We start from the raw sequence: 15534 nt of genomic DNA on the forward strand, positions 1-15534 counted from the left end.
GGAAGCAGTCACGATTGATCCACTGCTCGCGAGCGGATTGCATCGCGCTCCGTCTCCACGGTGGATGTACCAAGCAGGGGCTCGCTCTATCAACCCCGTGTCTCGGAATCAAAATGCTTATTTAATTCAGCAGGAGGCACGGGGTCAGAAAGTTACAACACGAGTGGAAAATACGATAGGCGTGCAACTGATAGGAAAGGTGAACACATCACTAAACGTGAATAAGTAAAAGTAAAGTATAGTAACTTCACGTTGTGTCAGGACATCAGTTCCCAAGCTTGAGCAAGGCAACATTGAGTCGGATGATCTTCGTCTAAGTCTAAAGTGAACTTAGTCTAACTTGGTTTCAACTAAATTATGTTTTTAATCTTACCAGGCAAAGCCCACTGAGCTATTAGTTTATTTTTTCAGAAGCTACCTGGCCGCCACAAATGAAAGCAGCTCATCAATGTGATCATTATCATCATCATCACGCGGAAATTAATGCGTGGTGATGTTGATTCTAAATGTGGGAGGACCTGGAAAAAAATCCACACGACCACGGGGAGAGAGAGAGAGAGACGCAGACTCCAAATATACCGCAGCAGCAGGCGTCAGGGTAGGGATCGAACCCACGACCTCCTGCACACCAGGCGAGGTAGTTAACATCTCCTAGCCACCGTGATGATGATGAGAGAGGGATAGAACCCACGACCTCCTGTACACCAGGCGAGGTAGTTAACATCTCCTAGCCACCGTGATGATGATGAGAGAGAGACACGCAGACTCCAAATATACAGCAGCAGGCGTCAGGGTCGGGATGGAACCCACGACGTCCTGTATACCAGGCGAGGTAGTTAACATCTCCTAGCCATCGTGGCACCCCGATATCAAGAATGTTTCTACCATCGAGGGGACGGTTATCATCGTGGTGGGTCTTGTATCGTGACCCCACGATATATCGTGACCCCACGATATATCGTGATCCCACGATATATCGTGACCCCACGATATATCGTGACCCCACGATATATCGTGCTGAGTGGTGGGTGCTGTGACGCGTGGGCGCTCTGGGGGCCCCTCCCCGCGGTTTAACCTTTGCCCTCCCCCCCCAGGGCGACGACAGCTGACAACGGTAGAAGATTCCGCCCCCTCTACCCCCCCCCCCCATTTCCACTCCCCCCCCTCCCCTCTACCCCCCCCCATCTCCTCCCCCCTACCCCCTCTATGCCCCGCCCCTCTACCCTCCCCCCCGCCTCCCTCCACACCGCCGAGCGCGGCTCGCCATGAGTCGCGCTCTTCCTGCGAATGTCAAATTTAGGCGAATTGGAGCCAGGTACAGGACTAGGAGATGTTAACTACCTCGCCTGGTATACAGGAGGTCGTGGGTTCTATCCCTCTCTCATCATCACGGTGGCTAGGAGATGTTGACTACCTCGCCTGGTGTACAGGAGGTCGTGGGTTCTATCCCTCTCTCATCATCACGGTGGCTAGGAGATGTTAACTACCTCGCCTGGTGTACAGGTGGTCGTGGGTTCTATCCCTCTCTCATCATCACGGTGGCTAGGAGATGTTGACTACCTCGCCTGGTGTACAGGAGGTCGTGGGTTCGATCCCGAGATGTTGACTACCTCGCCTGGTGTACAGGAGGTCGTGGGTTCAATCCCGAGATGTTGACTACCTCGCCTGGTGTACAGGGGGTCGTGGGTTCAATCCCGAGATGTTGACTACCTCGCCTGGTGTACAGGTGGTCGTGGGTTCGATCCCGAGATGTTCACTACCTCGCCTGGTGTACAGGAGGTCGTGGGTTCGATCCCGAGATGTTCACTACCTCGCCTGGTGTACAGGGGGTCGTGGGTTCGATCCCGAGATGTTCACTACCTCGCCTGGTGTACAGGAGGTCGTGGGTTCGATCCCGAGATGTTCACTACCTCGCCTGGTGTACAGGGGGTCGTGGGTTCGATCCCGAGATGTTCACTACCTCGCCTGGTGTACAGAGGGTCGTGGGTTCGATCCCGAGATGTTCACTACCTCGCCTGGCACGCAGGAGGTCGTGGGTTCGATCCCGAAATGTTCACTACCTCGCCTGGTATACAGGAGGTCGTGGGTTCGATCCCGACCCTGACGCCTGCTGCTGCTGCTGTATATTTGGAGTTTGCGTCTCTCTCTCTCCATCAGTGTCACACACACGCCAGCACCACACCACATCAGTGTCACACACACGCCAGCACCATACCACATCATTGTCACACACACGCCAGCACCATACCACATCATTGTCACACACACGCCAGCACCACACCACATCATTGTCACACACACGGCAGCACCATACCACATCAGTGTCACACACACGCCAGCACCATACCACATCAGTGTCACACACACGGCAGCACCACAGCACATCATTGCCACGCAGGGTAACAGTCCACACTGCTACGTCGACTGCCAGTATCACAAAGACACAAACGAAAAGACAAAGATGCCCCGTATAGCCTTCATCCCACGTTTGGTGCAAGTGCTGTTAGCGAGTGGCGTCCATGGCATCCGCGCGTGCTCTCTCTGTCCCAGTGCTGGCTAGGAGCGATTCCCTCCCGCGCCTGCGATGCAGGAATTCCGACGTTTGATCCCGGACCCTGGCGATGCCCGTTTTATATTTGGAGTAAATATGGTTTCCCCCATAGTCTACGGGTCTCCGTGGGTGTCTGTGTATCTCTGTGGACTTCTGTGTATCCGCTATGGATCTCTATGAGTTTCTATGTATCTCTAAGATTATCTGTGTTTACCTATGGATCTCTATGTATCTCTATGGGCCTCTGTATCTCTTTGAGTCTCTGTGTATACATATGGGTCTCTATGTATCTCTATGAGCCTCTGTATCTCTTTGAGTCTCTGTGTATACCTATGGATCTCTTTGTGTCTCTATGGGTCTCTGGATCTCTGAGTCTCTGTGTATACATATGGGTCTCTATGTGTCTCTATGGGTCCCTGTATCTCTTTGAGTCTCTGTGTATACATATGGGTCTCTATGTGTCTCTATGGGCCTCTATATCTCTGAGTCTCTGTATATACATATGGGTCTCTATGTGTCTCTATGGGTCTCTGTATCTCTTTGAGTCTCTGTTTATACCTATGGGTCTCTGTGTGTCTCTATGGGTCTCTATGTATCTCTGAGTCTCTGTGTATACATATGGATCTCTATATATCTCTATGGGCCTCTGTATCTCTTTGAGTCTCTGTGTATACATATGGGTCTCTATGTATCTCTATGGGCCTCTGTATCTCTTTGAGTCTCTGTGTATACCTATGGGTCTCTATGTGTCTCTATGGGTCTCTATGTATCTCTATGGGTCTCTATCTCTATGGTGCACCGTGATGGTGAGGAGCTTTTCACCCCCCTCGCCTGACAAACGGAGCCCGCGCCTATGATGATGATGATTATTGCGGTGATCCATTAGAGAGTTTTTTGGGTTAGGTCGTGTGAATATATAAATGTGTCGTTGAACCCGCCACGAGCCGACACGGCCAATTAGCAAGGTTTGTTGGACGGATAACAAATCTGTCGACCCCTTGTCAGTGCCCCGACCTTATTGCAGACCTATTCAGAGCGTATTAATCACCCCGTGCCCCTTATAAATCTCAACGTTCATCCTACAAAGTCCCATCACAGGGGAGAAACACAGACAGATAAGACAAAAGTAATAAATTTAGCCCGTATTGAAACGGCTGTACGCCGTATGGACCTGAGAACTCTATTTCCCTGGACAAGGATATGTGGCAAACCAAATGAGTTGACACGGTATGGGATGTTGGTCGCGAAAGCATACGTGTTAAACCATAATGATGATGATGCTATCAGCCACTTCGATAGATTCGCTATCATCACGCGCTGGCCCGGCCGCCTCTAAACAATGCCTCTTAGCTCAGTGGGGATTTAGATCGTAAGCAATAAGAATAATACGTTACTTTTTTAATATTATAATTTAAATCTTGACTTCAAGCTTTCGTGACTGCAGGAATTCATATTATTTGGGTCATTCGGTAAAGTCACGTGGATATGTTCACAAGCGGTCGTTTTTCCTGATGGAGACCGCTTGTATTGCGATCGAAACATCGTCGCTTTTTGTTATTTCATTTCAACCCATCTACGTGACTTTACCGAAAGACCCAAATAATATTTCAATTTAGTTTTAGATCGCCAGTGAAGCCGTTTACCCGGAAATGAGCGACCCCTCTGCTTTTTATCGACTGCAGCGTCTCACTCTTTGCTAAAAAAATATACAATTATAATTAAAATATCGCAGTAGTGGAAATTGCTCTAGAATTATTATAAAACGTAAACACTACTTTAGAAATCTATCTCATTAATATGTGTTAAATATTAATTATTCACTATTGTTGAATAATTAATGTGTTTTTGTTTATTATTGCTTGTAATAATTCATCATATACATTTCGAAAGTAGTATTTAAGAATTATATCATAGTAATATCATTACTATAACATGGTTGGCTACGCATACATAATACGATTATTATTGGTAGTATTATTTTTCCACTTATAACAATTTATCACCCTTCAAAAACTTCACGAATGTTAACTCTCAAACAGACTTTGTTTGAAAAGGATAAAACTAAGTTAAACATATTTTATCCCCCCCCCCTCCTCCAATTCATGCGAATTATTGTCTCCGTGCGGTAGCAGAGGCATTGTTTGTATAAAATAAATAAATAAGAATATGAGTGTTGTACCCTTCCTGGCAATAAAGCAGCAGGCAGTTGCGTTACGATGTTCAAGCACCAAACAGAAACCTTCAGCGACTCATCAGCAGCACTGCATGCTGCACCTCAGCTGCAACAAAGACAAAGATCCCCCGTGTAGCCTCTGACAGACTGGAGGGGCAAGTGCTGTTCGCGAGCAGCACCTACGAATACACACACACGCACACACGCGCACGTACACACACACAATGTATATTATGGATACACGTAAGCATATACATATATACGTATATGTATATATTTACTTCTTTGGTTCTTTCGGTAAAGTCACGTAGAATGAGAATAAAATAATAAATTGATAAAATTAAATAACACAATAATATTCTCACGACGTTTCGGCCACAACACAAGCGGCCTTCATCAGGTGAAGGGACTCCAGCGCTGTCCTACCAGACAGTCTCGTCCCTTCACCTGATGAAGGCCGCTTGTGTTATGGCCGAAACGTCGTGAGAATATTATTGTGTTATTTTATTTCATCAATTTATTATTTTATTCTCATTCTACGTGACTTTACCGAAAGAACCAAAGAAGATGAATCATTGCAGTCACGAAAGCTTTAAATCGAAATATATATTTACTATATATGTACAATATATACGCTGCTATACAACAAACACATACATACATGCATATATGTGCGCATATAATAAGTACATATATGCATGCAAACATACGCTGTCATGCATGTCACGCATGTACATGAAGACAAAGATCACCCGTATAGCTTTAGCTGACTTTTGTGGAAAGTGCTGTTAACCAAGCACCTATGAAGGAGGGGGTGGGTGACCAGCACCACGCCCGGCCGCCTTTGTCTCCCCAGTAGGGATGTTTAATGCACACCGCACCAGGTACTCATTTGAGGCTGAGTCGACCTAGGGGAAGCCCAAGACCGGTTCAGATAATCGTTACCGGTGTTGGCCGTGAGCGGGAATCGAACTTGGGTCGCTGGGTTCGTAGCGCAGCGCAGCGTAGCGCTAATCACTCCACTAACACACACACAGACAACAACAACAACAACAACCGCCATTCGCCACTAAGTGGCGGTGACGTCACCACGACGCTTGTGCCAGGCTATGTGCACCCTGAGGCCACGTGAAGTGTCGAACGCCCGCTGGCAGGAGGTCACGGGGCAGACCCAGGTGCCACGGGTCGACTGACTGAGATGACTGGCTGATGCACCACCTGTGCCCCCTACTGTGCCAACCTGCTGTGCTTTAGCCACCCGGCGCTCCGCTCGTTGTTCTGAGCGTCGCTCCTCCGCCCTCCGTTGTTGTTGGAGGGCGACTGCCTCCAACTGCCCAGTAGCATCCTTCACGAGCCTCCTCCACAGAGGCCGATCTTGACACCGCTGGTACCAGTCATCGGCAAGTCCACTCAGCTCCACGTCCTCCTGTACCACATCACTCCATCTCTTCTCTAGCCCGTGCCGCGCCCGCTTAGCCCCCTCAATCCGGCCAAACAAAAGCTGTTTCGGTATGCGGTGGTTGGGCATGCGGGCTACATGACCCAGCCATCGCAGCCTTGCCTGCCGGAGGAGCTCACCGATGGGACCCTGCCCAGATCTTTCAAGGATTTGTGAGCTCCTCACACAATCCAGTCTGGTTAAACCCAGGATGGATCGTAGGCAGGTCAGCCTAAATGTTTCTAACCGGCGAAGATGTTCCATTAGGGGGGTCCACGTTTCGCAAGCGTAGAGAAGGGAGGGAATGACCGTGGCCGAGAAGACCTGAAGCTTAGTGCGGAGCGACAGACCAGGTAGCTTCCACACAGCGTTACGCAACCGATGAAAAGATATTGCCGCTCGACTGATTCGGAGTGAGACCTCTGCTGTTAAACTGGAGCCAGTCATAAGCACACTGCCCAGGTATGGGAAACTCTCCAATCTCTCCACAACTGCCCCATCACCGATTGGGAGTTGTGGGGGTGGAGTGTCCGATGGTACAAAATACCCAGGCAGGTGCTTAGTTTTGGTGGGGCTGATGGTAAGGCCCCACCTCTTAGTGGCACGCTCCAGTCTCAGCAGCAGCGTCTCCAACTCCTCCTCTGACTGAGCAGCTATTACCAAGTCATCAGCATACATAACGTGGTTGAACAATAGGGAGCCATCCCTTGACCGCACCCGGGCATCGATTAGCCTCCCATTATATCTGTACCATATGGAGATTCCCCCGGTACAGCTATTGAAGGCTTCACGAACTACGTGGTCAAAATAGATGTTAAATAATGTGGGAGCCAGAGGACATCCCTGTCGCACCCCAAGGTGTACAGGGAATGGCTCTGACTCCCGGCCACGTAGTTTTACCCGGGCCCGCTCACCATCATGAAGGTCCTTAATGATCGTGAGCAGAGGGTCAGGTACTCCAAAAGCACGAAGAACGACCCAGAGCCCAGGCCTACTGATGGTATCATAGGCCTTGACCAGGTCAATAAAGCAGAGATGTAGGTCTAGTTGGAATTCCCTACACCTCTGCTGTAGCAGACGGACAGAAAATATGGCATCTGTGCAGGACCGCCCTTTCCTGAAACCGCATTGGGGCTCCGCAAGCCTCTCCTCAGCGTGCCTGGCAAGGCGATGTTGAATAATCCTTGCCAGGACCTTTCCCGGCACACTGAGGAGTGAGATGCCCCTGTAGTTGTTACAGTCTGTGCGGTCCCCCTTCTTAAAAAGGGGGACCACCAGGGCATCCTTCCAATCCTGCGGAACCCGTCCAGTGGTCCAGACTGTTGTTATGATGTCATATAGGGCAGTCTGTGCACAAACGCCACCCTCCCTCAGCATTTCGCTTGGGAGATCATCTCTGCCCGCTGCCTTTCCTGGTCTCAGACTCCGGATCGCCTTCAATACTTCCTCAGCAGATGGCACCTCAGCCAGCCACTCACAGGGGGTGACTTCATCCAATATTTGAGGCACCGCAGCCTCAGCAGGGTCATCCTCACTTTGTGCCACGATGTTTTCCTGGCTGAGGGATTTTCCCTCCCCCAGGACCTCACAGAAATGCTCAGCAAATCTGCGAACCTGTTCCTGGGGGTCGGAAATTGGATCACCGTTTTTTCCCCTAATGATGGTAATCGGTGTGGCGCTGCAGGTTACTTTTTTGATGGAGTTCAATAGAGATTTGTGATCACGGGCCACTGAGGCAGACTCCATCTCCTCAGCAACCCGCGACCACCACCCATCCTTGCAGCGCCTCACGGCTCTCCGAACCTCCGAGCGAAGGCTGCGGTAAGCCTCCTCATTCTCTGACGTGGGATTCTGTAGCCGATGACAGTGGGCCTGTCGCTTTTTCTCAACCATCCTGAACAACTCCTCTGTCATCCAGGGTGTCTGGGGAGGTCTGGACCGCGTACCCAAAGCAGCCATTGCAGCTGCATGAGTCACAGTCCTAAACCTCGCCCATTTACCCTCGACATCAGGAGGAGTCGGGGACGATGCCAATCCCAGCCGCAAGCGATGATGAAATTCTCGCTTGCAACTTTCATCAGATAACTGAGACCAGGCCACTTTAGGTTGGAATGTGGTCCTGGGTGTACACCCACCACCGGAGTGGAAGAATGGCAGGCGCATCTTACAGATGACTAGTCGATGGTCAGAGGGCAGATCAGCTCCACGGTAGGTCCTGGTGTCAAGGACATGGGCTCGCATTCGCTGGTCCGTCACTATGTAGTCCAGCAGATGTTCTTGCTTGGACCCGGCATGCATCCATGATGTTGTGTGGATGCGCCGATGCCGGAACAGTGACACACACACAGACACACACACAGACACACACACACAGACACACACACACTACTAACACACACACAGCCACACACACACACCACTAACAACAACCGCCATTCGCGACTAAGTGGCGGTGACGTCACCACGACGCTTGTGCCAGGCTATGTGCACCTTGAGGCCACGTGAAGTGTCGAACGCCCGCTGGTAGGAGGTCGTGGGGTAGACCCAAGTGCCACGGGTCGACTGACTAAGATGACTGAAATGACTGGCTGATGCACCACCTGTGTCCCCTACTGTGCCAACCTGCTGTGCTTTAGCCACCCGGCGCTCCGCTCGTTGTTGTGAGCGTCGCTCCTCCGCCCTCCGTTGTTGTTGGAGGGCGACTGCCTCCAACTGCCCAGTAGCGTCCTTCACGAGCCTCCTCCACAGAGGCCGATCTTGACACCGCTGGTACCAGTCATCGGCAAGTCCACTCAGCTCCACGTCCTCCTGTACCACATCACTCCATCTCTTCTCTAGCTCGTACCGCGCCCGTTTAGCCATCTCGATCCGGCCGAACAAAAGCTGTTTCGGCATGCGGTGGCTGGGCATGCGGGCTACATGACCCAGCCAACGCAGACTTGCCTGCCGGAGGAGCTCAACGATTGGACCTTGCCCAGATCTTTCAAGGATTTGTGAGCTCCTCACACATTCCAGCCTGGTTAAACTCAGGATGGATCGTAGGCAGGCTAGCCTAAATGTTTCTAACCGGCGAAGATGTTCCATTAGGGGGGTCCACGTTTCGCAAGCGTAGAGAAGGGAGGGAATGACCGTAGCCGAGAAGACCTGAAGCTTAGTGCGGAGCAACAGACCAGGTAGCTTCCACACAGCATTACGCAACTGATATTGCCGCTAGACTGATTCGGAGTGAGATCTCTGCTCTTAAACTGGAGCCGGTCATAAGCACACTGCCCAGGTATGGAAAACTCTCCACTCTCTCCACAACTGCCTCATCACCGATTGGGAGTTGTGGAGGAAGAGTGTCCGATGGTACAAAATACCCAGGCAGGTGCTTAGTTTTGGTGGGGCTGATGGTAAGGCCCCATCTCTTAGTGGCACGCTCCAGTCTCAGCAACAGCATCTCCAACTCCTCCTCTTAATGAGCAGCTATTACCAAATTATCGCCATACATAACGTGGTTGAGCAATAGGGAGACATCCCTTGACCGCACCCGGAAATCGATCAGCCTCCCATTATATCTGTACCAAATGGAGATTCCCCCGGTACAGGCTTCACGAACTACGTGGTCAAAATAGATGTTAAATAATGTGGGAGCACCCCAAGTTGTACAGGGAATGGCTCTGACTCCCGGCCACGTAGTTTTACTCGGGCCCGCTCACCATCATGAAGGTCCTTAATGATTGTGAGCAGAGGGTCAGGTACTCCAAAAGCACGAAGAACGACCCAGAGCCCAGGCCTACTGATGGTATCATAGGGCTTGACCAGGTCAATAAAGCAGAGATGTAGGTCTTGCTGGAATTCCCTACACCTCTGCTGCAGCAGGCAGAAAATATGGCATCTGTGCAGGACCGCCCTTTCCTGAAACCGCATTGGGGCTCTGCAAGCCAGGAGTGAGATGCCCCTATAGTTGTTAGGGGGACCACCAGGGCATCCTTCCAATCCTGCGGAACCCGTCCAGTGGTCCAGACTGTTGTTATGATGGTCTCAGACTCCGGATCGCCTTCTGTACACCTCAGCCTCAGCAGGGTCATCTCATCTCCACTTTGTGCCACGATGTTTTCCTGGCTGAGGGATTTCCCCTCCCCCAGGACCTCACAGAAATGCTCAGCAAATCTGCAAACCTGTTCCTGGGGGTCGGAGATTGGATCACCGTTTTTTCCCCTAATGATGGTAATAGGTGTGGCGCTTCAGGTTACTTTTTTGATGGAGTTAAATAGATATTTGTGATCACGGGCCACTGAGGCAGACTCCATCTCCTCAGCAACCCGCGACCACCACCCATCCTTGCAGCGCCTCACGGCTCTCCGAACCTCCGAGCGAAGGCTGCGGTGAGCCTCATTCTCTGACGTGGGATTCTGTAGCCGATGACAGTGGGCCTGTCGCTTTTTCTCAACTGTCCTGAACACCTCCTCTGTCAGCCAGGGTCTGGACCGCGTACCCAAACACTAACACAGACACACACACACCACTAACACAACAAAGATCCCCCGTATAGCCTGTAACAGACTGTAGGGGCAAGTGCTGTTAGCGAGCACCTATGAAGGCCGGAACGGTACACGAGGGGGTGGGTGGCCAGCACCACGCCCGACCGCCTTTGTCTCCCTAGTGGCAATGTTTACACACCGCACCAGGTACTCATTTGAGGCTGAGTCGACTTAGGGGAAGCCCGGGACCGGTTCAGAAAATCGTCACGGGTGTTGGCCGTGAGCGAGAATCGAACCCGTGTCGCCGGGTTCATAGCGCAGCGCGCTAACCGCTACACTATCGCTCCCTGTAAGATAAATTGACATCCAGTAACTGTATGGGGGGTGGGGGGGGGTCACATGCATCTGAATCCATTGGAGGGGGGTGGGTGGAGGGGGGGGGGTTCAAGTTCCTGAAAGCACCGCGCGTTCACTCGCACAAAGACAAAGCTCTCCCGTGTAGTCGGGCAGAGGTTGTCGGGGCAAGTGCACGCGACGCGATCATCACTCGACTCGCGACGGTGCAGATCGAGGGGCGTGTGGGCTCAGAGTCACGCCCGACCGCCTTTGTCTCCCCATTCCACCCCCCACGCCTCCACCCCCACCCCACCCAACCCTCCACCCCTCCACCCCCCACCCCCACCCCATCCATCCCTCCACCGGCCGCCCCATCCCTCTACCCCCACCACCCCACCCCACCCCCACCATCCCGGGACTCCAACTCGGGTTGGTGGAGGCGGCGTGACCCAACATGGTTCCGATAAATCAATGTTGTCAATTAATCAACGTTAATAAGTTTCGTTAGCCGAATTGTCCACTTTGTGAGGTTATACCCCGGCTAGCCAAGTAACTGCAGGCGAATAAAAACGTTGAATTCCCCGGACGTGGCGTCATTGCTTCCGCTCGCTGGTCACTCTTCGTAACCAGGGCATTGTTTAACGATCGGTGAGTTTAGAAAGGGTTTTTTCTTTACAGACCGCTCGATGTTACCATGTGGGATTCATACTGCGCCCGAGTTATTTTACATCGGCAGGCAGATTCATGCAACATGACGCTTCACCAATGACTCTCATGTACATGATATAATTACACACACGGTTATGGAGCACCTCACCGTACCCCCGAGGGGTCCGCGTACCCTCCTCCACCCCCCCCCCCCCCGTTTGAGAACCACCGCTCTAGCCTAGGGACGTCTCCTGGCCAAACCCCAATTGGCGGAGCCAGGAGATTGAATCTCTACCCTCGAGGCTCCTCCAGAAACAACGAAAAGCCATCTTCTTGGCTCTTTCGGTAAAGTCACCACGTAGAAGGGAAATAATGAAATAATGAAGATAAAACATAATAAAATTCTCACGACGTTTCGGCCACAACACAAGTAGCCTTCTTCAGGTGAAGAAACAGAACTGTCGGGAAGACAGCGCTCCAATGAACACTGCTAAGCTTGGCAGCGTCTTTTAAGCTGGGTGGGAGGAGCAGAGCGCCTTGACAAAGGAGTTTACATATCAACAGAAGAATTTAGCATTGAAGTAGCTGTGTTAATGTGTTGGATTAGCAGGGTGTTAAAGTCAGAAATTAGCATGTAACTGGAAGATTAGGTGTCTTCACCAACGAATTGCACCGCTGCGTTTCAAGAGTCGCGTGCTGTAGTTTCACAGCCGAAGCCGATAGAATTCCCGGAACACAGCGGCGTTCCGGACGTGTTCCGGCTGAAGCTAAGCACCACGATGCTACACATTCAATGTTTTAAACCCCAATTCTTTCCAGCAGGAGGCTCGGTTGGGAGCGGGGAGCGTTCCAGTGGCGGCAGTGGCGGCAGTGGTGGCGGCGCGGATTCGGGGGGCTCGCCGGGGCCCCCCTCGAGCCCGGCAAAAGAGCGCCGCCCCCCTTCCTTCGTCAGCCGCCGCCACAGCCGCAACTCCAGTGCCTCCACTCCCCCCGAGACCTCGCCACTCAAGCAGCAGCAGCAGCAGCAGCAGTACCACTTCCCTCACCTTCACCACCTGGGCAGCGCCTTCGGCAAGCTGGGAGTGGCGGGGGGCCTGCCCCCCACGCACCCTCTCCTGCTGCACTCGGGGCCCCTGGGACCCTTCCTGGCCTCCGTGCCGGGGCTCGACGCTCGGACCCACGGGGGGGGTCCCTCTCCGGCCCTGCCGGGGGGGCCCTTCGGCCACCCTCTGCTCACGCCACAGGTGAGGTGCCAGGTGAAGTCCCAGGTAAGGTGCCAGGTGAGGTCTTGGGTGAAGTCCCAGGTGAGGTCTTGGGTGAAGTCCCTGGTGAGGTCTTGGGTGAAGTCCCAGGTGAGGTCACCTAAGAGGTCCGAGGTGAGGTCCCAGGTGAGGTTCCAGGTGAGGTCCCAGTTGAGGTCCTAGGTGAGGTACCTAAAGAGGTCCCAGGTGAGGTCTTGGGTGAGGTCCCTGGTGAAGTCCTGGGTGAGGTCCCAGGTGAGGTTCCAGGTGAAGTCCCAGTTGAGGTCCTAGGTGAGGTCCCTTAAGAGGTCCCAGGTGAGGTCTTGGGTGAAGTCCCTGGTGAGGTCTTGGGTGAAATCCCAGGTGAGGTCCCTGAAGAGGCTCCACGTGAGGTCCCAGGTAAGATCTCAGGAGAGGTTGCAGGTAGTGGACGTGGCTATGTAAAAGTGGGCGGTATACAGACAGTACACCAAACAGCAGATCGGACAGCTGTGCATACATCATATCAAACAGACAATTATCTAGACATAATTTACCTGAGCCTCCTAGAAAATCAGTGTCTCTACAATATCATCATTAGTACCGTCACCCAGATATAGGGATCCCCAACAGCATCCCCAGGTGCTCGTGAAAACAACCGCCGACCGTGACCACTTTTTCTCTCTCCTCCCGCCCCCCCCCCCCCCAAATTCTTCGCACAGGGCCTAGCAGTTCCAGGCCTGAGCGGCCTCCTGCCGTACCCGTACCCTTACCTGCCGACGGCGTCGCTGCCCAACCCGGCCTTCCTAAGCGCGGCGGCTCGGGGCAGCTGGCGGTACAACCCCTACTCCTTCCCGGGCCTTGGCGCTGGCTCCTTGCCCTCTCAGCTGCCCTCGATCCTCCCGGCGGCGACGACGGCGGCGGCGGCGGCGGCGGCGGCCACGGCGGCCACGGCGGCCGCGGTGGCCGCGTCGGCGGCAGGAGCCAGGCGGGACGTTAAGCCGGAAAAGCTGGAGACTGCCTCGCACGGCGAGGCGGAAGCAGCAGCGGCGCCGGGATCGGGGTCCCCGCCGGCGGACCGGTCGCCCAGCGAGCTGCGGCACATGCAGCGCCTCGTGAGCGGCCTGGGCGACGGCCCGCCGTGACGGAGCATCCGCTAGGCCGCCGTGAACTCGACGGGGGTGCTACTTCCCGCCCCCACATCTACGGGGCCCTCCCCGCCGTTTTGCGGTCTCGTCCTCGGTTCGTCTACAGCCATGCCGTTGTTTTTCAGGCGTGGTCGTAACTGCACGCCTGCCATCTTTCGTCGACCGGTCGCCATCTTGTGGATCGATGGCTCCCGACTGCAAACGTACGGCCGCCATTTTGTGAATCTAGGCCACCATCTTGTGGGGTCGTCCGTCTGGCATTTTTTTTTTTTGGCACCATCGTTATGGTTTTCTGAGATACATATATACAGTATACATATATACAGTATACATATATACAGTATACATATATACAGTATACATATATGTATATATATATAGATTTTCCCGGGTGCCATCTTGCGACTGCACTACCTCCCAGAGAGAGGGCCTGCCACGTTTCAGGAACCAAAGCACCACCGAGTTTGTCTGATGACACAAGCGTGCACGCGACAAGCGATCCCTGTTCAATGTGCTCGATAGATGATGCGTCGGAGGCTTCCGACGATGCATGCTGAGCTGCGTTTTGGAAAGCCGGGAGAAACGGGAGAGATTGAGAGCTCTACGCTGTCACCGTTGATAGACAGTCACTGCCAAACCTAAAACAAACAAACAAACAAACAAAAAACGACTTGAATTAAAATCATAAGCCTTTGCGATGATCCATCAGGGTGTTGAAAGCTTGCGTCAGCGGGGTGCATGAAACATCGGACCGGCTCGCACAAATGACGATGGGTTTGCTACACCCGTCCATGAACGCAAAAGGGTTCAAACTCCAAGCTCCGTGAATAGAATCTTCGTGAAAATGAACGGCGGTCACTTCTTTTTGGATATATCGGCGCCCAACTTAACGGAGCTCCGCCAAGCCAACGGACGGCCTCTCTTATAAGGTGTCTCCGAAAAATAACGTTTGCTGGTTATTATTGCAGGAGGCGAGGACGAGGAACTATAGCCACTGAATAAAGCCGCCTCTCTGTGGCGTAGGAACGGACAGGGCAACGCACCTATTATTCCGCGTTACCGATCGCCGAGCAAAGCTCGCTCCGGCTGCGGCGGGCAGCCCCTTTGAAGCGAGCGGTGGAAATTCTACGTTACCATGGCGGGTTGCCCGGGTATATAGCCAATCGACGGAGGGAGGCTCTGTCGACTGGGAGTGAACTGACGGGATGGGGCGGGGAAGAAAATAAGGCGACCTGCACAAGCTATTGTTTCAGAGAGAAAAACTAAATATATATTAAAAAAGGTGTACAGACTTTGCACATGAGCCTGCTTTGCCAAAGGACTTTGGTTTGATTTTGTCCTATTTTTTTTGTTGTTGCCTATTTCCATTGCGACGTCTCTCGCGCGGAGTGGACTGCATGCGTTTCGTTTTTTTCGTGTCGTTTTTTTTTTGCTGTTTCCGCCCCGCGTGAAACTGCGCCGATGTACCGGGGAGTCTCGCCGCGCGGCACATCCCACGACGCCTCGGAAGTCGGGGTTGGTGGATCGCGAGCGACGGTGACGATCACGCGCGGGTTG

At 52.7% G+C, this 15534-nt stretch overlaps 1 protein-coding gene across 1 annotated transcript in view; it reads left to right on the forward strand.

Moving 5' to 3' along the window:
• Positions 1-15280, forward strand: part of TBX2 (T-box transcription factor 2) — a 199952-nt gene extending 184672 nt beyond the window's left edge. The window contains exons 6-7 of the mRNA XM_032967527.2: positions 12429-12853; positions 13552-15280. Of these exons, the coding sequence (XP_032823418.2) occupies positions 12429-12853; positions 13552-13974 (848 nt within the window). The 3' untranslated portion in view covers positions 13975-15280. The remainder of the gene's footprint in view (positions 1-12428; positions 12854-13551) is intronic.
• The last annotated feature ends 254 nt before the right edge of the window (positions 15281-15534 follow it).

This window comes from Petromyzon marinus, chromosome 38 (genome assembly GCF_048934315.1).
Source record: "Petromyzon marinus isolate PM22_M1 ecotype Great Lakes invasive population chromosome 38, UKy_Petmar_22M1.pri1.0, whole genome shotgun sequence".
Taxonomy (NCBI): domain Eukaryota; kingdom Metazoa; phylum Chordata; class Hyperoartia; order Petromyzontiformes; family Petromyzontidae; genus Petromyzon; species Petromyzon marinus.